The sequence below is a fragment of the Alligator mississippiensis genome, chromosome 3, assembly GCF_030867095.1.
Source record: "Alligator mississippiensis isolate rAllMis1 chromosome 3, rAllMis1, whole genome shotgun sequence".
Lineage (NCBI taxonomy): Eukaryota > Metazoa > Chordata > Crocodylia > Alligatoridae > Alligator > Alligator mississippiensis.
Window position 1 is genome coordinate 242,940,801 of NC_081826.1, and position 24,280 is coordinate 242,965,080.

Genomic DNA, 24,280 nt, shown 5'->3' on the forward strand with positions numbered 1-24,280 from the left:
CCTTTCATGAACCTTATAATGAGGGTTAATCTAACCCAGCAGGCAGATCCTGTCTTGACCTTTTAAAGGGATAACTTTTTCTAATATGGTTTTAAAATGGGCTTTGACAGGGTGGGGATTAAATCTAACCCTGAACAATCAGCTGACGCTGCATTTTAGCAGCCAGGATAACAAAGGATTTGCCAGGAAAGCTAGAGGCTGAGTTAAAGTGGAGTTTTCAACTTTAACTTAAGTATCCTGACTTAAGTACTCTGTTTCAAATTGTTACACTTAATCATTGCTAGTCTTTTACATGGAAGACTACAGTAAGTTTGATTTACATGCAAATTAAATTCGTTATCAGGCAGGAACATAATTTAGCTGCTATATTCCTTAAAAAGAAAAAATATTTTTCCCTTGTGGCTCCAACATTTTATCAGTATGTAAAACTTAGGAATGAGGATTAACCAAACCTAGAACCTGAACACGAAGTTTGGGTAAAGTTTAGGCCCCTTTCTAGAAGCTATATATACTGCTTTAGGAAAAGCACTTAGACAATCAAATTATTCTTTTCACGTCCTTGTCATAAATTAACGTTTTTCCAGAATTGTGCACAAGTGATGGGTCTTTCCATTGCTGCAGCAAGGTCCTCCTTGTATAGGTCCTATCGAGCAGTCAGCAAACAAGCCAGTGCTCCATAGTCTGCACTTCACTACACTTAGATATATTTTTGTCATTAGAATAGCACCATTTGATCGCATCTTTCTGATCTTCCAGTTTATATACACAGGCGATTCAGACATTGCCATGTTAGCCAATCTAGAGCAGCCCTTCTGGGAAGGTCCTCCTGGGGATCCAGGTCCAGTTCAGAACACCTGATTGCACATAATTTTTCCTTCCATAACCTCAGTCACACCCTGTTAGTCATAGTGTCCAATGGCACAACACTGGTCACAAATAACTTTTTTGAGCTTTAAGCTGTTTAATTACTTCTCTGTGACCATAGATTAGATGCCTGGGGTCTTCCATCTGCCATGATCTTTCATTTTGTCTCGCTACCTTTCTCCTGATATCACGTGGTGCAATGCCAGCTAGTAAGTACAGGCTATCCTTTAGTGTTGGCTTTATACATCCTGTTATTTCATGACAGCTGTCATTTAGACCTGGGTCTAGTTTCTTGGAATGAACTGATCGCTCTCATACTGGACACGCATACTGTGCAAAAGAGTAACACAAAGCAATAGCAGTGGTTTGTAATGTGGGGTTCACTCCCCACTTTGAGCTGACCAGCTTTCAAAGTATGTTGCCTGGCTCTGACATTCTCATTCATCTTTTCAACGTGTACTTTGAAGGTAAGTGTCAGTCCAGTGTAATCCCCAAGCACACAAGACTTGGGTGATTAGTGGGATTTCATCCCAGGTGATGTGTTTAACTTCCACGTAGTTTTTCACTTACACCATAGAGAACCCATGACCTGCGCCTTGGCTGCGTTAGCACAAAGCTGATTCTCATTGTAGTAAATTTGAAAGTTTGCTTAATACACGTCAGTCTGTTCTCAGCAACGGCAAAGTCCTTCTGTTATGAAGTGATACATAGATCATGAACGTACATGAAGCTCCTCCTATTACTCTGTATGGGTTGGTCATTGGTATATATGTTTAAAAGGATCAGTGCTAGCATGCTACCCGATGGGAGACTGTTTCACTGTCATCTCCAATGGCTGTTTCTTGTACCGTTCTATGTAAAACGTCTATTCCCCAAAAGAGATTGGATGAGGGGCACTAGGTGGTAGTTGTATGTCATATTGTAGACTTTGGCAAGCAGGTTTCAGTGGTTGACTGTCATATGCCACTGATGGGTCTACAAACACAGCACCTGTTATCAACCCTTTCTCAAATACATCTTCTATATGCTGGGTGATATTTAGTATGTTTAGACAATCAAATTAAACAGGATGCAAGGAGGAGAAATTTAACCCAGCCTCCTCAATTCAGTGTTCTTATGTGTGGACCTAACTTTCTCTACTTCTAGGGTCCAGGAGCCTGTACATGAAATCTCCAAATCAAAAATTATTTCCTTTGACTATATATATTTGACTATAAATGACTAACGCTGTCTGTCTTTTTCTATGGCTACCACTGGCCAAATTCATTCTGGAACAACACGACTGAAGTCTTAGAAGACTGGCCCCACATGTTTACCTATAAGAATTCTTGTTGCTGTTCTTTTTTGTTTGTTTAAATTGCCTTTTTTAAAACATGAGTAACATCGGGGATCAGGTGTGACAAAGAAACTTTTTAGAAGAAATATTTTTTTCAAGAGGCTACAATGAATAAAAAGGAGTGGTTTTTTTCAAATACATTTCCAATATTAAATCAACAACATTAATACAGTTTACTTACCACTGTAGCAGGAACATCTTCTGGCTCAAAAAGAATGATTGGAAGATTGCTAGTAAAGCCAATTTCCCCATTTGCAATGTCAGGAGTTATCCTTAGGGAAATATTTTGAACTTCTCCTAATCTAGGACTTACAGATGGAATTGGAGGAATGATGTTCACTAGCTCGACTCTTTCCAGCTACAAAAAAAAATATTAAAAGACAAGACACCTTAGCATTATATATAAGCAACAGTACTATCTGGCAAATTTTGCAGTGTTCAGGCAAACAGGAGGAATAATTCCTCTTAGTAAATGAGATGGTAAACTCCCAAGCTTCTACTTCTCCAAAAATAAAAGTTAAATATTCAGATAGTGAATTAACTTGCAAATTATTTTTGCATATTGTAGAAATTGTGCAGAAAAAAGTCATCCGAATCCATTTTTATAGGCAGAAATGTATGAAAATTGAACATTTCTGTTGAAAATTAGTACTTTACAGGATTTTCTCTTATTCTGCTCTCCAGTGCCAATTATATCGTTAAATACATCCAGTTAATGGAAAAATGACAATGACTGCTCTTCTCTTTTGAATTTTTCTACTGTCTTCTCTATTGTCTATGCATTTGGAAAAGAGTAAAAGCAAAGCAATTGTGATAAGCTCTTAACTGGCATTCAATATTTGTAAATATCTGTGTTTGCTACAAGTTTTCCAGACAACCAAACAAAGACTTCTACATTTTGTCTGAAAAATTATCCAAAATGAAATGGTCCATCTGAAAGATCACGCTGGGGTGTTGGGGTTGACAGTAGCTTTACTAAGAGATTAGATTATGGATATGAATAGGATAATTTGGATAAGGATGATCCTGCCTCAGGCAGTGGGTTGGACTAGATGAACTAGGGAGGTCCCTTCCAACCCTACTGCTCTATGATTTCTATCAAATTTAAAAAGTAAAAGCAGTTCCAGACAATGAGACAAACTGAAAGGATATGTTCTTCTAGAGCCTTATCACCTAGACCAGGGGTGTTCAACCTCCAGCCTGCCCGTCATTATCTAGCCTACAAAGTTCCTCAAGGGTCCAGAAATTTAGCAACAGGGGAGCAGTGGCAGCATTAATTGCCACTTTCCTGTTGTCACATTTCCAGGCCAGGATAATGTGGCCCTGTGCACCCAATCATGCTGGGATCAGGCTGGTGCATGGCTCCAGGTATGAGAGGTTGGGCCAGCATGCTGGATCTCTCCTATAAGCCAATCCCATGCACTGGCCCCGCATGGGATCTGACCCACAGACTAACTCCATGCCACCCATCTGGCCTGTGGGGCCAGAAGTTTGAGTGCTACTGACCCAGATCTATTGAATGACAATAAAGACTTGAGCCAAGGTAGAATAAAAACACTGGGCCAGATCCGGGGTTATCATGTAGACAATGGAATACTGAAACATAGGTGGCTTGCAGCAGGCGGACAATCCAATTTAACCATATTTAGGCACTTAAACACTCTATACAAAGAACGGGGAGATGTAAGCCTTTCCAAAGGGTGAACCTAAAACCTCATAAGTTCCATAGGTAACCAATAATAAAGAGTAACCAGAGGTGTATATGAACTCCCACACATCTCAGGAGCTTAGATGCCTGATTCAGGAGGAATACTAGGTGCTTCATTCACTTGTGACGATGAATAAATGAAACCATGAATTGCCGTAGTAGTATTTACCTTTTCCCTAATAGTCTAGTAGTTAGGCTATTCATCTAGGAAGTAGAAAAATCTGACTTCTAAGCCTTTATAAGCCTGATGGAATTCTAAAGAAAAATCTCTTACTTCCCAGGAGTGTCCGAACCACCAGGCTATACAAGTTAAAGCCCTCCATCTCTCCTGTTGAAGCTGGACCACTGAGCTTCCAAGGCTAGGTACGGACATTACACATAAACCATTTTAAGTGATCAAAAACTGATTTAAATCTGTAACAAACAGATGTTCAGTGTACATAAAGCAGCTTGAAAATGGCTGAAACTGGTTTGAGATAAACCTGGGTGAATGTAGTATCAGACTAAGCTGATTTTGCTCAAACCAGTTTATGCAATGTCTGTCCCAGACCACTTGTTGATTTAAGATAAACCAGACACCCCCAGCATTATAGATGCTTTGCAACCCTGGGCAGGGCTCTGCTTTAGCCCAGCAGAGCTGGCCCCACCCCTCTGCTCCCTGGCTGCAGCTCCAGCAGAAACTGCAGGTACAGTGGCATCTGCCTGGCTTCCTCCTGCTCACCCCCCACCCCCACTCCACTCCTTGCTCAAGCAGGAATTCTCTCCTCCCCTCTGCCTTACACAGATACCTCTCAGCATTAGCTAACATACCACATGCTAGCTATGGTGCATGCTGTGGGAGACAGGACAAAAGCAGACAGAACAGTGTGGACAGACTTTTCGGAGCTAAATCAACAGGTAGTTGGTAATGTCCTTCCTTGGAAAAAGTTGTTTAAGAAGAGCTTGAACTAACAAGAGAGGCTTTTGTTTTATTTGACGGGCAGATAAATGCTAATAACTCCCTGTGTAACTCCCTGCTGTGTAAATAAATCAGGGGTAGGCAAAATACAGTCCGCAGGCCAGTTCTAGCCCACCAAGCCATTCTATCCGGTCCACAGGGCCCTAAAAAAAGTTGAAAATTAATATTTATCTGCCCCAGCTCTCTGTCAAAGATGACAGCACTCAGAGGCAGTAGGACCCAGAGGAAGCCCTGGCAGGCTCCTGCAATACCAGGGCCCACCTGGCCCCACCCCCCAGTCAGACCATGGGGCTGTTCCCCCCACCCCAACCCTGGACCATGGGGCCTGGGACCATGGGGCTGTTCGCACCTCCCTGCCCCAAGCAGGAACTTCAGGTAAGAATTTCCCTGCCCCTAAACTAAATGCTCTGTTATCAACAATGTGGGGTAAGAAGAACCCATCCCTAATCAGAGCAGCCTGCCCAGGCCTGGCCATGCCCTGCCTCAGCTCAGCACTTTGGAAGGGAAGGGAGGGCTGATCTAGTGTCCCCCAGCTTGTAGCCTGAGCCACTGCAGGCATGTGCCTGTAATTTTTCAGTCTAGAAGGGATGTCTTGGCAGTTATAAACTGGTTCAGCCTCGCCAGGTTAAACTAACCTGCAAAGATTGAATCAATTCAGGGTCAGGCTTTTTGAATGCCTGTCCCTAGCCCTAAAGAACAAGAATCATTGGTCCAGAAGGAAAACAAGCAAGGAGGAGCATGCCTCTGTAGCCTAGTTGTTTCAGCATACAGAGAGTGAATCCTGAGTTCTGGTCCCTATATCCAGGAAATGATTCATTTTACAATGACGTCATTTGCTTTAGAATGGAAATAACCTCAGCAGAAGGGACCAGAAAACAAGTGAGTACTGTAACCAGCAAGCTACGACTCAGGTTCCCTCTTTCTTTCTCTCTTTTGGGTCTCGTGGCTCACATGCTCTTGGCTGTCCAGTAGCATAACTGGCCTAGAAGCCATGGGTTTTTTGTTTTTTTTTTTACTTCTGTAACCATGAGACTATTATGTAAAAGGTAGGAAATACTGCTACCCTTCTACTGGGAAAAAACAAGGCATTGCCATTAATGTTTCTGGGTTGAATTCAGCTATGTCAATTGGAGTGGTGTGCGATCAGAAACACCCACCCATGTAAATGCCTATGGAACTCTGCAGTTCAAAATGGAGGAAACATCATCTGAACTTTGGTTATACTTAAAAGCCACAAAACTCAGTAGGCTCCTATCTGGATTATTTTGTGGAACTTAAATCCTAAACTCCTCCTAAATCTCATATAAGTGCTCTTGGGACCACTGTGATAAATATGTACCTTAGCAAAATTCATGAGTGGGCTACTGTTCTACCAATACTAGGTAGTAAAGTCTTATTTCAGTGGTTTAAAGGGGCAAAGAGCTATTAAAATAACTAAAAGCATACCAATTTATACCATCCAAGATTTTTAGCTTGGAAGCATGTTCAAAAACTCTCTATTTACTGAGAAATCTGCAGCTAAAATATGTTCCTTTTTTCCAAAGAATTGCATTCACTTTTGTATTCATTTACAATTACAAACAAGAACTGGAACATTTTTGTTTTATGATTTTTTTTTTTTTGAAAGAAGGTTAACCATAGAAAATTAGGGTTGGAAGAGACCTCAGGAGGTCACCTAGTCCAATCCCCTACCCAAAGCAGGACCATCCCAAACTAGATCATCACAGCCAAGCCTTTGTCTAGCGGGGTCTTAAAAACCTCCAAGGCTGGAGATTCCAGCACCTCCTGGAGTAACCTGTTCTGGTGTTTTAATACCCTTCTAGGGAAAAAGCTTTTCCTAATATCTAACCCAAGCTTCCCTTGCTGCAACTTGAGATCATTGCCTCTTGTTTTGTTATCTACTAGTACTGAGAACCTTCTTTGGACTAGGGTTACCAAATGTCTGAGTTTTCCCGGTCACATCCTCTTTTTGAGCCCTCTGATCTCCAACCAGGCAGGCTTTTTAAATCTGACCATATGTCCAGGTTTTTCCTTTACTTCACTGGTGGGAGCAGGGGAAGGATGATTGGAAGTAGCAGAGAACACGGATGTACCTGCCTGCAGCTGTGGAGAGGCGCAGACCCAAGTGGTGCTCCCTGCTGCCTCTGATTGCCCTCCCCTTGCTCCCATCCCCAGAGCAAAGGAAAAACCTGGACATTTGGTCAGGGCAGGGAGGGCAGGGTTGCCTGTTCTCCAGCAAGGGAAAGGGGCGGGGGGGGGACGCTTGAGGGCAGTGGGGCTTGAGGCTGAGCCAACAGCACGGGCGCTGGTGCCTGTGCTCACAGGGGCCAAGCAGCCAGGAACCACGGGGGGGGGTGAAGGGAAGCAGGGGGAGGGGAGGGAAAAAGAGGGAGGAGGAGGGGGCCATGGTACCTAGCACGGCACAGCAGCCCCATCCCAAGGCATGGGGTGCCACAACCCTCCCTTCCTCTTCCCTCCAGCCCACACTGGGGCTGGACATGCTCTGCTGCCACCTGCATGAATCGGAGCCACTGCGCTCTGGCCCAGTCAAGATGGGGACAGCTGGGGCCCCTCCGGCAGGTCTGGGGGAACAAGGGGCTGTGGGTCAAGAGTGAGGGGCACTGGCAGGGCTATGGGGGTGTGGGTGGGGAATGTGGGTCACTGGCAGCACAAGCGGGCTGTGGGTATGGAGTCAGGGGCACCATCATGGCCCAGGGGGGCAGAGTACTGCAGTTTGGGAGTGAGGGGTACTGGCAGGGCTGGGGTCAGTAGGTTAGGAGTGAGGGGTAGCAGCAGGGCTGGCAGGGTCTATGGCTTGGCATTGAAGAGCAACAGAATGGGCAGGGGCAGGGTACTGGCATGTCACTGCCCCCCCCATCATATTCCCCCCCACCCTCCCCTCCCCCATGTGACAGGTGTCCTCTTTCTTGGACCCGGAAATATGGTAACCCTACTGGTGACCAACCTTTTAGGTAGTTGAAAGCTGCTATTAAATCGCTCCTCAGTCTTCTCTTCTCCAAACTAATCAAGCCCAGTTCCCTCAGCCTCTCCTCAGAAGTCATGTGCCCCAGCCCCCTACCCAGTTTTGCTGCCTTGCGCTGAACTCTCTCCAACTTGTCCACATCCCTTCTGTAGTGGGGGGCCTAAAACTGAACACATTACTCTGGCCTCACCAGTGCCAAATAGAGGGGAAGAATTACTCCCCTCAATCTGCTGGCAATGCTCTTACTAATGCAGCCCAGTGTGCCATTAGCCTTCTTCGCAACAAGAGCACATTGTTGGCTCATATTCCTTTTACTATCCACTGTAACCCCCAGGTCCTTTTCTGCAGAATCACTGCTTAGCCAGTCAGTCCCCAGGCTGTACCAGTGCATGGAATTGTTCCATCTTAAGTGCAGGACTTTGCACTTGTCCTTATTGAAGCTCATAAGATTTCTTTTGGTCCAATCCTCCAATTTGTCCAAGTCTCTCTGAATCCAAACCCTACCCTCCAGCATATCTACTCTCCCCCCAGCTTGGTGTCATCTGCAAACTTGCTGAGGGTGCATTCCATCCCCTCTTCCAGGTCATTGATGAAGGTATTGAACAAATATACTGAATTGAAAAATACTGAATCGCTATACAAAGAAGATAACAAATGGCAGCCCAGTTTTCTACAAATTAACTTCTAAAATACAATCCTATATTAATTTATAACTATAGTTCCCTTCTTTTTATTAGTGCAGTTGGGATACTTTAGAGATTTTAAGGAATAATAGAACCACTTAGATGGTGGCACCTGCCACTGAATCCAGCAGGATTACTGCCTTGAAAAGCAGTATCAGATTTACCATGGTAACACTATATAAAGAACAAACCCATTTAAAAGAGGTGCTAAAAAGTTACATGAATGGCGTTATTAAAAATAATCTTCTCAAGGCAAATAAATATTTCCTTTGAATATGATGAAATAGTGCATCACACACTGCATGCACTACACTGTGGTATGAACTTAGAAGTCTTTGTTATACTTCTTGTGTTTAAAAAGCTATATAGCTCAGATTTTTTTTTTCCCTCCTTTGTAATTACAATATAGTAGGTCTCAATTGCATTTAGAGAACAATGCTGTCTCCCTCTGGTGGCTAATTTGACATTGATCCTTTGCTATGGATCTTGATTTTAAGGAAAAGCAGGAGTCAATTATTTTCAGTATGGAACTTTTTACATATTTTTAAAAATCAAAAGATATAAAATATTAATGCAACTCAGTTGCATCATGCTGGTCCCAGACCTGGTTAAACATTTCGCAAAATGTCTCTGTGAATACATTATTTGTTGATTCATAGAAGAGAATGGACTCCAAGGCAGCGTTTCTGAATCAAATCAATTAACAAGTAACATGTTTGATCAATAATTTCCAACAATCCATGACATATAAATAATACATAAACTTCCAACAATCCAAGCCATTTAAAAAGAGCTAAGACGGACAAAATGCTTTATTTTTAAATGAAACTATTTGGAACCATCCACTTATACAAATTACTGCCCCAAGCAACTACTAGATAACCTTATTACTATTGCCTTCATCTTTCCCCTGTTTTGTCACCTATTGTTTGTTCCACCCTCTTTCTCTCCCTTGTTTCACGTTAGGCATTGATTCTGCAGTTAACCTAATACAGGTAGACTGTTGAAAACCCCATCAGGTTTCCACACAGGTGCTGCAGTCTATCCAGGAGCTCTCACCTTCAAGACAGGGATGCAAGACCACAGGACTACTCTACAAATCCACTTTCCTGAAAGCTAAAACAACCATGTAGTAGATGTTTAGTTTATAAGGGTCCACATAAAAACACCCACTGCCATTCTTCACAAAACATAATACCTACCATAACAACTGGGCCTTACATGAACTTGGGAAGCAGGTTTTGCATCTGTCTATGAATGGGTAAAAGGCAAAACAGAGATGGACCCAATTGTTTTTGCTAGTTCCCTTAAAACAGGACACTTAATCAAAAAATATCTGTGAATAAACTCACTGAATGATCAAGTTAGAAAACTGATTTAATTAATTTGTTATTGTTATTCAGTCACCCATATTTCGCTCTCCATTAAATTGTATTAAATCTGCAGCATCTCCACAGGGACCAGAAATATTACCCTAGATTCACACCAATTGCAAAAAGAGCAGAATCTGAACAAGTAGAAGAATGTACTGAATTTGAAATCTTGTCTCAGTCTATTTCGGTCATGTAACTGGTTCAATAAAAACGATCATTCACAAGAAGCCTCACCCCCCACTAGAAAAAACACCTATTTAGTTACTTAATCAAGAGGCAATTTGGGTTACGCTGGTTCTCTCTTCATCAATTCATTGCTTGGATTATTTCACTAAGTAAATAAGTGACCTCTTCTTAATAGACCTGTTTTTTTAGAAATCCATCACATATTTTCTTTGTTACAAATATGAAATAATCAGTGAACAAAGAAAGAATCTAGAAAGGCAGATAGAAACACATTTGATCCTCCAAATATTCTTCCTGTCAAAACAATAAAACAACTGGATGTTTTTTAAACTTTTCTACAGCCAGCTCAAGTAAGTGAAGATTTCTGTGGTTAGTACAATACAGGCCTGAATGTCATAATTAACTGGGTCTTTTTTGTAGGGATGTACAGTTCTTTTTAGGAGTCTTTTTGAGTCCTTCATCACGTCCTTAATGTGCACAGGTGTATCACGACGGCAACAGTCAGCCCTGATTAGAGGCCTCGTATGATTTTAAATCATATCTATTTTGAACAAAATTAAATAGTATAGTCAGGTGAAGATACACCATTGATTTGTATAACTGAAGCATAACATTTCTGTTTTGTTTTATTTCTTATAGGTTATCCTGCTACTATCTTCCATATTTCCTACACTGCATCCAAGTATTCTGTTGTGGGCTGCCAAAATCTTTGTTGTATAAAGTTGCAATTAATATTCCAAACTCAATAATTTGTACTATATCCAACCCCTCCTCAACATATTTTCAGCTTTTGCCAACAAAAACACTCATGCCATGGATTCATGCAGTATAAAGCATTTCAAAGAAAGAAGTACCACGTGCCCAACGTTCTCCCCCACCTACCTCAAAAAATAGCCACTACGTCTCCATTTTTATTATTTAAATGTATTATTTCTATAGATGTTACTGGGAGAAGAAAAGAACATAGGACAAATGAATAAATACTAAGTTTACTTTATCTTACATGGTATCCCTGTTGGCAGTTAAGTCGTCATGTCTTTTATATTTGGGTATCTAAAGCATTTGTGCTTGACCTGACTGATTCACTCAGAGTCACTCAGTTCTCTGGGATCCTTTGAATTTGGAATAGCCCATTAGTCTTCCTGTACATGCCAAAAGTTGTATCTTAGGCTACAGTAGGTTATTTAATTGGGTATGTCACTGAAGAATTTTCAGCTCACTTCCCTGATTCTCCTAACCATTCTTTAGCTTCATTCAAGCTTCATTTCCTTCTCCTCCATCCCCGACCCGAGTCTTAAATCGCTCATCTATTGTGTACAGTACAAGCTCTGTAATCTTCTCATTCTAACCAGGCTCCCTGAGCTTATAGCTCATTCACAACTTGAAGGGATTGTATTAGTGACAAATAGGGCTGTTTTCCAAATGAGTTTTTAAAAGAATTGTCCATGATGAGAGGTCCCTCTGGTTTTATTTATCCAAACACAAAGATCCTTATGGGTCATGAAGAAAGTACAAGTCTACTGGTTGAGATCTAGACTTTGAAATTCTGTACAGAGCTCATGGGACTACTGAAAACCATTAATTCTGCAATGTCTATTATGCATTAGTTTTTTTTCAACACCCCACACTTGTTTAAATAATAAACACAAAAAAGTTTTTAAATGTTATCTGTAGTAGATCTGTTTTACATCTAAAGCAAATACAGAAAATGGATCTAGTTTAGGGCGCAATGCAGGAAAGTCCAGTCCTTCAAAGTTTAAATACAAAGAACTTTAACTAGCACATTGGCTATGATAGCCATCAGCAGAACAGTAGGTTAGAAAACTACAATGGATAATAATCCTTCTAAATGTTCTATGAAAAAAATTAATATTTTGGCAAAACATTTTTTAATGAAGCTGGAAAAAAAAGAAACCTTTTAAAAATTATATCTGAAAAACTAAAAGACGTTTGCTGCAAATTCCAAAAAGGTTATTTGGTGCCTGTGGCAGGGCGTTGTTGGTGCCTGCCACTTTAAGGGCCAGAAGGCAGCAGCCGGCAGGTACCTGATGAGGGCAGCCATTTTGGATCTGGGGCTGTCCATATAAAGAGGGCAGTTCTGCTGCTGGAGGCCAGGCAACAACACCGCCTGGCCGCAGAGTTGCGGGTATTATCTGGAGGTAAGGGAGGAGCTGTAGGGGATGGTCAGGAGGCTCCTGGTCCTGGGTACGACCTAAAACTGCACCCTGCCGGGAGTGGGTGGCCTGGTGGGGCTCTCAGTGGCACAGGAGTCCCCAGGAAATACCAGGCCAGTTACCACCCCAGTGAAAGGCGGGTTGGGGTGCCTAAACCCCTAGCCCCCACAACCGGGTGTGTTACCCCTTGTTTGGAGGGCCCGGAGGGTGGACCCTTGGGGAGAAAGAGTAAGGGCCATAGACTCAGGCCTGTCTGAATTTCCCCTGACTGGCCCATGTTGGGGCCAGGACCGGAAGGGCCGAAGGGCCAGGGGCCCACCACAAGGAACGCCCAAGACCTGAGGGTCTGGGGTTCCGACTGGCCTGAAGGTGGGCCAGGGCTACAGAGCTGAAGGTCCCAGTGGGGGGGATCACACCCGAAGGGAGATCAGTTCAGGGAGCTATGCTGCCCAGTATGATGGCGGAAGAGTACGCCTGAACAGAGGAACCCAGGTGGGGTTCAATAGTAGGATTCTGGGGCCCAGAGCAAGGGGCCGGTAATTATGAGAACATAGATGCCATCTGCGAGGCTTGGGCTGCGGTGTAGGGAAGGAATGGAGCAGCAGATAGTGCCCCCTGGCATCGGGGAAGGAAATGGGCAGCCTCCCACTTATTAACATCTAAATTAACTAATTAACAAAAAGGCGTGACGGGCGAGAACGAGGGTGGTTGGCTCAGGAACAGGTGGGCAGGCCACTCGGAGAACAGCCTCAAGTAGGCCCCCTGTTACAGTTTCCTATAAGACTTTTAGTTTAGGTTATTTATGCTCCCATTATCTTCCATAAGCCAAGTCTACTCCAACTAGACTATACCAAAGAGGCTCAAGAAAAAAGGAAAGATTGTAGCCCATTTGGGAAAGTATAATTAAGGGAAACAAGGCTATAGGATATGATTATATCCTTCTTGGTACTTGGCAAATAGATCATCTTAGCTGTCCACACATATCCTTTGAATGATTAGAATTCAGCCCTTAGTATCTTATGCAACATATCTGAATGTGGCTTAGATTGTCTACTTAGAGCCTGACTTATGACCCAAAAGAGATCTCTTGTAAGAGCATAGACTAGCAGCATGTAGGCTTTAGATCAGACCCTACAAGCAATGAATGAAAATGTAGGATCAACATCTTTTTTATCCCTGTTATGCTAATTTACTAGCACAGATACAAAATCTACTCAATTATCCTTTATCATGAGGACAATGAGGATGATGATAAAAATAAGTATATAGCACTCATTTGTTAGAAAGTATTACACCACTGGAGTGAAGATGGAAAATTAAATTTTGCAAAAGTAAACTTATTCTTTGCTAAATGGTTAAGACATTCATTCGGTTATACCATAGGGTTTGCAAGAAAAAGATCTTTGGTAATAAAATAACTACTTGAACACAAGGTTCAACATGATATCTTTTGAATATACGTCTTCAGAGCTATGATTTCCTTCATATATTTTCTGTACAGCATCAGTAATCTTTATTCTATATTAAAGTAAGGCATTACTAGCAACACTCAAACTTTACATTGTTGAAAAGAAGTAGGTAATTTCTTTTTCTTTCTGCTATTTTTAAAATAAATAAAATACCTTTATAAGGAAATGTGCCCCATTTTGAAGAAATGCGTCATTTCGTATTGGTAGATTTAAGATGTCCTGGGTTTTACTTTCTGGAAAGATTAGGAAGCTTCTTCCAGAAATATTTAGGATGCCATCTTTTGCTCGCTCAGGAACCACAGCTCCAGCAGGAATGTACAGTGCTGTATAAATCAACTTCACAACCCCAATTGTGCCTCTTTGCCTTGCAAAGCTTAAGGACAAAAAACGCCCTGTTGGGTTGCTTTCAATCCTCTGGTTCTCCAAAGGATAAAATTTTATTACACCATACACATCATCACTGTCCTGAATGTAAAACAAAAGCTACAAGAACAGAAAAATATCCTTATTACTGTATACGCCACCATTAGTATGTACCATATTACTCGTGTATCTATTAATTGTTGCGATTGTTACAATGAGTTCCAACCAACCACCCTCACCCAATTTTTTTTTCTGAATTTTGTATGAATGGAAGAAGCCAGTGCAGTGACATACCATGGGTCTCCAGTGCCTGAGGGTCTATGTTTGTATTTGCGCCCCCCTCCCCACGCCCCTCAGTCCTTCTCATAGCCAGACTTAAAGTCACATTGCACAATAAGAACTCTGAAGGGCCTGGCTGGCACCGCGCCCCCAGGCCAGCACCTGGGGGCCATGGCTCCCTCCCACCCCCCCCATCAGTTAGCCACTGAGCCAGACTGACAGCCCCAAAGACTCAAGTCATCTTTGTACACAGTAGGTACAACACTGGCAGTACAAACATCCCCACAGTGCCTCATCAATGAATGTCAACCTTGACTGTGTGAATAATTAATTTTATGATTTGGCAGCTACACTGAACACTTAAGGGGAAAAAAAATCTGGTGCACAATAAACTGGCATTATTTTTTCCTTCAATTTTACTTACTGAAATGAAAACTTGAAAAAAAAATTGTTTGACAGAAAACTTTGTTTCAGGCACTTACAAGAAAAGCAAAGTAAGGGAAGGGTTTAAGGGGCCTGGCTACTAGCCACAACTGAACTAATTCCACCTCACAACCTGATTAGTTGCTAAAGCACAGAGAACAGCAGGAACAGTCTTCAGAGAAATACTGGCAATTCAAGCTTCAGAAGCCTGAAGTTGTTCTTGATTTTTGGCTGCCTTTAGGTTCAGTCTCTAAGCCTCTGTTCCCATCCCTTTAAACACTGTCTCCAGTTCTTATCCTGGATCCTCTCTCCATCTTGTCTCTAGTCTGCTCAAGCCTCAGTTATGTTCCTAGATCCTGTTCTGTTCCAACTACCTATCCCCAGGATCCTAATATCCAGCACTGTATTAACTATGATTTTGGGATTTCAGACCTTGACTCAGTCCATGCCTTTGACACTTTAGTTTTTGACCCAACACACTGGTCTTGGATCCTCCTCTGGCTAATATGGTTGCTCCAATCACTGATCCTCAAGACTCTGCTCTAGTCACTGCAAAGGGCTAGATTCACACAGCTTCTGATTTTGTTAGTCCCTTTTTAATAAATAGCTCAAAGATTGGCTTGCTCACCCAGGATGAGGGGGAGACAAGTACAATGCTCTCCTCTCACTGAGGACACCCCTCAGTCCCTCCTTTTGGAGCTACTTTGCTTGGAATAAAATGCTTAAATAGTAATTTATCCAGAAAAAAGTGAGAAAAACTCCTACATGGTAGTTACGGCATTCATCTGAGAGGTTGGACATGTGGGTTCCAACCCCAGCTCCAGTGAATTTTTAAATGAAGTAGAACACTACTATCAACAGGACAGTCTGAGAACTCCCTCATCTGGGTTGGTGTTTATTCATTGCCCTAATCTCAGATGGGCCCTCTGGGTATTAATTTAATGTAAATATATACTAAGAATGTCCGTCCTTGATTTGAATTTAAGTGAAAAAATCTTTTAACCCTTCTAATTTAACATCCTTACTAAATTAGAATATGTTTCTGACCCTCTTTGAAGAAAAATCCTAAAGACAGACTTACCTCGGATGGTTCACTCACTTCTGCACCACCCTTTATTGTATGAGCTAGAATTCTCAGCAGATAGGCCTCTGCCTCTTCTGGGATATCATCATTAATGATGTTCAGGGGAAGTGTTGCCAGCATCTGTCCCTGGGCAAAATGCAGCTCTCCAGATGCTGGAGTGAGGTCTGCAGTCACAGGTGAAGGATCACTGCTATTACGAATTATAATCCAGTTTACTGAAACATTTCCATGTGTTCCACCATTTCTTACAACCGTGATTCCTTCAAACCTAAGTTTAAAAACAGAAGTTCTCTTTGTTATTTGTCCTCTCAGAACATTGCCGACTTGCACTGTATCGCATTCTAAGGACCTGACTGAGATTTTGCTTAACTGATTTTATACTAATGCAAGTTTGTTTTATTTTTATTTTGGTAGAATTAGCATCATTTTAAATGATGCAAATGGAAATCAAATGCAGGTCCTAAAGTTTGGTCCAACTGAATGTTTGGAAATTGCCACTACAATATATGTTAAGCTTTTTCTAAAACATAAAAAGCATCTGCTCATGAATCATAGCTGGCATAGCCTTAGCTGCTTTTATGTTGTGAAAAAGATATCAAGGGGGGAAAAAAAACAAAAACAAACTATTGATGTTCAGTGTACATTTCTTTAGTGAAATCAGTTAATGCAGTAGTGATCAAACTTCTGGCTCCACAAGCCCGATGAGCAGTACAGGGCCAGTCTACGGGCCAGATCTTGTAGGCAGAGTCAGTTTATGAGCTGGACCAAGCATGGAGTGGGTGCATGGGGTCAATCCACAGGTACAATCCCAAGCCTGACCCTGCACACCAGATCCAGCTTTGGAGTGACCCTGCACTCTGGTCTGAGCCCACATGTCAGATACGGCCACAGAGCAACCCCACACACTGGTGTGATCCAGAGCATGGGGCCATGTCATCCAGCCTGCAGGGCTTCCCACAGGTCCAGAGATTTGACAGCAGAAGAGTAATGATAGTATTAATTGCTGCAGCTCTAGAGGTTGAGCACCAGAGTTAGTTTGATTTACACAAATTTTAACCAATTTCTTCTCAGTAAGCACAATTAGATGTAAATTCTTAATTAATTCAAAACCATCACTTTTTCTTCAGTACCGAAACTTAAAACATCAATATTTCTGAGGCAGGAATGATTGATTTGGTGTCCATGAAGTACATTCAGTCTTTAAAAAAATATGCTAATTTCTATTAACATTTATTCAGTGGTGGATCCAGGTAGCCTCAGTGGTACAATTGTGCCCTCTTTGACGTGTGCTCAACCCAGTCTTTAAAATTAACTGCCTTGGAGGGGCAGCGGCATATCTATTCAGGCAGTACTGAGACAGTCAGTTGACTTCATGACTCATCATTATCTCCTTGATTCTTGCTAATCACTCTCTAGTCCCCAAGTGTCAACTACCCTCTGTCCTTTTTGAAGGTCTTGATGTCTTATAATTCAAAGCATTCTTTCTTCTGTAATTTTGCTGTTTATTAGCCATTTCTAGTAATGTCCCTCTTCTATTTCACAGCCCTGCAGACTGTTTTTAGCTTTAGCTAAAAACCTTAACTCAGGTGGGGTAATATTAACTCAGGTGTAGAAATGACTTGCAATGAAATATTGGAAGTACATTCAAGATGTTCACGAAGGCTAGATTTTGTTTTAGGAATTTGAATAAGAGGTGTATGTCACAACCCAAAGTTGTGATTTTTTGTTTGTTTGTGCTTTGGCACTGCTAAATTATTTTCCCGCTAAATTGCAGCTTCTTTGCACGGTAGAGTTTTCTGCTGCAGAAGAGAACCCCGGTGCAACAGAGTATTCCCGCCAAATTTGTAGCTTTCTTTGCATGGTGCATTTCTTTTGCATCCAAGAAATGCACGGTGCAAGGAGTTCCCGCCATTTGTATGAAGATTCGTGCCACATTATTAGCCGATTCTAATACATGCACACGTGGCAGCTAGCGATTGGCTTGCTAGCCGTATAAAGAGCTTGGGTGGTTTCCGCCCAAGTTGGAGAGAGAGCAATTGGAGTTCGAGAGAGAGAGCATGAAGATCTCTAAGCGCTGCGGATCCTTATGGACCCAACACTTTTCTTAAAAGGCAATAGAGGCCTGATAACCGAACCCGCGGAGCTTCAACAACTCCGGGGAAAAGAACGAACAGCCTCTAGCCTCTCCCCGTCGCTGATAAATTCCTAGACGTATCCCTTCCTGTACGAAAAACTACCGAACCTGCGGAGCTTCAATAACTCCAGGGCAAAGAAACTACCGAACCCGCGGAGCTTTAATAACTCCGGGGCAAAGAATGAATTGTAGTAGTCCTCTAACGAGGATTTAAGCAGAGCTGAACCTGGAAACTGTCCAGCCTACACCACGACCATCTTTGGTGTAAGTAAACAATCTTTAAATCAACCACTACGCGTCCGTGACTAATTCTAGCTCGTCCCCGGTCTTCTCTGACCCCGCGTGCCCGGGCTGCTGGCCACAGCCCACATGCGCAAAGACGGGCCCGGCTCGCCACCGGCCCGCACAGTGTACATTTAATTATAATGGCTACAGGACGAATGAGACAGTATCTTTTTCTATTTTTCACTTAGTTTGTTGTGCTTTGTTAGAGTTTATCTTTAATGGAGGAAATAAATGCATATTCCAATGGTTATATTTGTTTTTACTTTATCTTAAACTGAGTAATATAGTGATAGACCACTACCACATTACTAAAACTTGCAGTTTATCTTTAATTGGAAAAAATGTGTTATGCTGTATGTGATTATGTGCCACAATCTGCACCCCAATTTTCAAAAAAATCTGCCAATGCATGTATTAGTCTGAAAAAACTCTTTACTCAAGAATACTTAAACTTGTGTTAAGGTGGCAGTGAAATACCACATATTTACTACATAAGTTTGGTGTGATTAGCAAATTAGTTTTTCATTCTGCCAGTGTAATTCTAACTCCAGTTTCTTCAGTTAGAGGCTTCCTATTCCTAAAAATGTTCTCTTCCAAGATCAACAAAATGATCAGCTTTCAGGAACTGATCCAAGATTCCATTTTTAAAACAAAATTATGTAAATTGTAGCTAACTCAATTTCCAAACCAAGTCTACATTTGTTACTTGAAGAAACTAAGAATGTTTAATTATTGTGTATAATGAAGATAAACTAATCCTAAAACATTACTGTGATCAGGGATCCTGGTTTTCTCTGTTTAAAAATCCCAAATTCTCCGATTAAAAAACCCCAAATTCATGTTTTTCTGCAACTGGAATGAAACACCACTGTATATATAGGTAGCAGGTGAACACAATGTTTTATTGATATAGTTACAATTTTAAAGCCATTTGGAAGCCTACCAGTGTTTCCACCATTATAATAAAATAAAGTCTAAATATATATTTTGGCATATCACGGAAAATTAGAGCTCCACCTAGCCCCTTCACTCACCAGGAAATGGCTCCAACTGCAGCTGTCCCCCACTTCTTTGTGGCACTGAGCAACGGATATGCTGGTGCCTTGCCCCTGCCCATGCTGTTGCATCTCACTTCTGACCCACAGTCCCCCGCTCTCCCAGCCCCTCACTCCCAACCCACAGCCCCCTATGCCCCATCCCTGTCTGTGCCCCTAGCTCCCCACCCCTCCAGCACCCCCTTATTCCTAACCCCCAGCCCCTCACCCTCCATCCCTACTGGTGACCCTCACTCCTGACCTGCAGCCCGCTGCATAATATGTATAGGTAGGCAGAGAGAAAATGTTTTAAAAGTAGTTATATATTGGTTCCAGAAAGATAAATTTAAGCAGCTTTACAATAATGATGCACTATGTCATACTTTGATTTCAGTATTAAACTCTGAAGAGTGGTAAAGTCAAGTAAACTTACCATTGCAACATTATAACACTTGCTTAAGAGTGTATATACTTCCCCCCCCACTCTGAAAACTGCCCTAAAAGTCAGTTGTTTCCATAAATTCTTTAAGACAGATATTTAACCGCATTTTGAAAATCCATAGTACCTTAAAGTTTGGTCTTCATCGATGATAACAGTCTGAGCAAATAGAATGCTGTTGATGGATAGTACTCCATACGGTTTGTCATTGGGCATGATGGTGACATGAACAAGAGAAGGACTTATTAAAACAGCATCTCCTTGCAGACTGTCCTTAAGCAGCATAATTTGAAAGGTCTCAGCAATTTCTGGTATGGCATCATCAATTATTTTAAATGTTATATAAGTTTCATGAACATAAGGTGGAAAAACAATAGTTGTATTTGGCTGAAGATCTAAGAAGTCTAAATTAAGCTGTGCATGTGCTGTTGTATTGCCAGTTATAATGATGTAACTGACAGAGACTTCATATTCATCAGGTCCAATTATTTTTCCGCTGTCATCTTTACCACGAAGCACTTGTATTGGTAGCACATCAGCCTCCTCAGGTACCATATAAACACTCTGAGTGAACCGCACAGGGCTGTCATTTCTCTTAATAATAATCTGGACAGAGTTTCTTGTGGTGTTAATTTCAGCCCCTCCTGCTACACTTCTCAGATGCACAATAAACAATTCATCATCTTCTGGTATCTGCAACAATAATATTAACAACTAATAATAATTCACATTTGTAAGGTATGCACAGCAGTTTGGTTGAAAAATGTGTCTTTTATATGCTATTCATCTTAAGTAAATATGAACAAATTAAAAAACTCTTCAATATCAAAGGAAACAGAGAAACAAACCTTCAGTTTGTTTGATGGAAATTTTTATCTGAACAAAATCCTTCCAGTTTCTGAAAAGTAACACTAAGCTCCACAAATACAAGGGGTCTGGACCCTCACACACAAGTACATCAAAACTAGTGATTGGTCTGAACCGGAGCTCACTATCTAGAGCCAAAATTAGCATAATGTACCCATCTCTATCTAGAACTTCTTCTTTATCTGACTTGCTCTTCATTCAGTTACCTAGGTTCAAATCCTCAGTAACCCCACCAGTGTCTTACCCAACATGCCCGAGAATACAGCCTTAGTGGTACAACAAATGAGCATGTCTTGGATCAGTCAGTCACATTATTATATTTTATTCATTTATTAAATGAAGGGGGGAAAAAAAAAGCCTACTGTCAGGGTATAGACAGATGTAACAATTATACAATATCAAAAGGCACCAATACAAGCAACTGTTACATCTGCCTGATTCTATTGCAATAGGAGTTTAAGAAAGCCACTCCACCTTCAACTCTGCTTCATTCAGGGTCAAAAGCCACTTCCTTTTTGGCCCCTTTAAAGCAGCTAAAAATGCATAACTGTTCATACCTTCTGCTGCACCCTGACATTCATGAGACCAGAATTCTTCTTCACTGCTTAGCTGAGTTGTCCCTTAGGTTATGGCATCATAGTACTGAAGTATATTTATGCTTTTATGCAACATTTGTTAACTATTATTTAAGTGTTAAATGTTACCTGGTAAACAGTAAAGGATGATTTTCTTTTCAGTGCATTAAAAGACAAACAGATTACAGTATTTTAAAGTCTTTTGTTCTGTATTATTACATTTTATCCCCCAAATCTCATTTGTTAAATCAATGCAAGTCCAAGTCAAGAACTAAGATTCTATTACATTTTGTCACTCTATTTACATAGAAAAAGGTCCACAAATCACAATGAATAACTCCTGCATCTGGTCATTGTTTGTTTCTGAGACTCAGAAAAAGTAGTATTTGCTTCTGACAGAAATCACAGTAAAAAATCAATTACAGTTATTGCTGATGGTAAGTATGCAGCTATAGAGTGGACAAATCCTTTCTAAGCACTATTATTGTCTAAGCTTTTAAAAGAGGTTCTGAATTCCCTGCTGTCCAGTATTTCTTCTCTTTCATGCTCATTTGCTAATTGGCCACCCTCAGATGCTTTTCTATAGCTAAGGGAGTGAGTGTGCAGCTGCCTTTATAACTAATGCCAATTTTATTCCCTGTTTGGCTTGTGGTACTTTAACTTGCATAATGATCTTGACTTACACATATTTTTTCAATGTGGATCATGAAAGATCTAAATTATACCACCTTCATAGTCAGTCTTAAGAAAATACAGATAATAGTTTATTAATTTATGTTTTTTTAGCCCACCCATGACTATACTCTCGTGCACAGTGCAGTTATTGTTTTCTCTTTTAAATGCAGTATCTAAGGACTTTTCATTTTAAGTTATGTTTCTACCCCCAAATTCGAATTTGAGAGCTCCTGGACCACCAAAAGTGGCAGATAAAAAACACAAATCAAATTTCACAGAAAATTTTGGCACAAAAGTTTCTCAATGCTGCCTTCTCTCTCAAACTAAGGAAAAAATTTGTGCAGAACTATGCTAATAGAAGTATATATAAACATTCAAAAACTGAATTGAAGGTCCCTGCTACACATGCAAGTAAAGGCTCAACTGGACCTAATGCATGATCCATACAATTGTGCCTTATTGCCAGTGTAGGGAGAGTCTGATCCTGGGCTCCTCCCTGCATCAGCAAGAACCAGTCTTCTGTGGTTGGACGTTCCCTTTGCTGAGCAGGCTCGCAGCTGCAGGACCATGTGCAGCCAGCAGCAACAGCCCCACACCTTGTGGAACACTTGGTCCCTGGATATGCAGCATGTGGGGTGCAGCCAGACAGAGTCCCGTCAGGTGCGGGACTTTCAGCCATGGCTGCACATGTGGGCCTGGGGGTTTCAAGCATGTCCACGCCTTGAGGATCATGGCAACCATGATCCCCCTAGACCAGGGCTATTACATACCCCCAAGCCTTGGGGATCACAGCAGCTGATCCAGAGGGTGGGGTGTGGAAAAGAGGGGGTTTCCATGTTGGGCACGGTTCACCCTTACAGTTGGGTGCTCTGTCAATTGACAGGCCTCCCAGCTGCAGGGGAGACCCTGCTACATGATACCAATCAGCTATTAAGTTAGTACACATTTTTGAGGTCTAACTTTATAGCTGATTGGAACTTTTTATCTTGTGATAGCTACTTTGGATGTGCAGCTGGTCTCAAAGTAATTGGGCAATTAACCAGGTAATTGCACAATACCTGTAATGTGTAAGGGGCGGGGGGGCTTAAAGTAACATTGTGGGGGGCACTATATCTTTGGTTTCTCAATGATTTCTGTATAAAAGGTGCTGCTCAACTTATTAACATTTTTTTTTTAATTACCAGATCAGCAAACTCAGGACTAACTGATTTTTCATTTATAATCTCCCCATATGTAAAAGTTCTGCAGGCCAAAGTAATCCATCATTTTATCTATGCAACCTCACTGTTTTTGTATTAGACCTTCAACAACATTGTGCAGGCTCAACTTTCAGCCACAGACAGCATTAGATTGTCATAAGACTAAAAAACCCTAGTTCTTTCAGCTTTTCTTCATAATTCTTATGTCCCAGGCCCCTAATCATCTCTGTTACTCTGCATTGGACTCTTTCCAAGCTGTTCACATCCATTTTAAAGTGCAGGACCCAAAACTGGATACAGTACTCCAGGTGAGGCCTCAACAGTGCTGAATAGAGGGGAGGAATCACTTCCCTTGACTTGCAAGTGACGCTCCTGTGCCCAGTGTGCTGTAGGCTTGTTTTGAAACAAGAGCATACCGATGGCTCACAGCGAGCTTTTGGCCCACTCTAATTCCCAGGTCCTTCTCTGAAGTACTGCAACTTAGTCAGTTATTCCTCAGTCTGTATTTATCGATGTAAATGATTCCGTCCTTCAGGACTTTGCACTTGTCCTTGCTTAATCTCATTTAGTTGCAAACCATTTCTCCAGATGGTACAGACCATTTCTCCAGCCCATTTATGTCATTGTGGATCTTAGCCCTACTCTTTCAGAGTATCTCCAATACCACACAACTTAGTGTCACCCAGAAATTTGCTAAATGTGCCCTTGATCTCACTATCCAAATCGTTAATGAAGATATTAAATAATACCAGACTCAGGACAGACCCCAGGGAATCCCACTTGATACCTCCTCCAAACTAGAGATTGAGCCATTGATGACTACTTGTTGATCAAGATCATTCAACCAGTGATGTATCCACCTTACAGTATTTTTATCTAGTCTGTATTTTCTTAGTTTGTTAATAAGGATGTTGTGGACATTGATCAAGTCAAGGTATATCACATCCACTAATCTCCCCCCATCCACAGAGCCTGTCACCTTATTGTAAAAAAAAAAAATTAGGTTGGTCAGGCATGGCTTAATATTGCTGAATCCATGCTGGCTTTTCCTGATTACCTTACTTTCTTCTAGGTGCTTCACAATGGATTTCTTGAGGACCTACTCCATGACCTTTCCAGGTATCAAGGTCAGGCTAACTGGCACATTGTTCCCTGGATCATCCTTCTTCCCTTTCTTAAAGATCAGGTG

At 41.5% G+C, this 24,280-nt stretch overlaps 1 protein-coding gene across 1 annotated transcript in view; it reads right to left on the minus strand.

The window, feature by feature from the left end:
- The window catches only part of ADGRV1 (adhesion G protein-coupled receptor V1), a 487,191-nt gene that overhangs the window by 430,677 nt on the left and 32,234 nt on the right, over positions 1 to 24,280 (minus strand). Inside the window, exons 7-10 of the mRNA XM_019483282.1 lie at positions 19,903 to 20,468; positions 15,881 to 16,151; positions 13,888 to 14,217; positions 2,382 to 2,558 (exon numbers count right to left, since the gene is read on the minus strand). Coding sequence (XP_019338827.1) covers positions 2,382 to 2,558; positions 13,888 to 14,217; positions 15,881 to 16,151; positions 19,903 to 20,468 — 1,344 coding nt within the window. The remainder of the gene's footprint in view (positions 1 to 2,381; positions 2,559 to 13,887; positions 14,218 to 15,880; positions 16,152 to 19,902; positions 20,469 to 24,280) is intronic.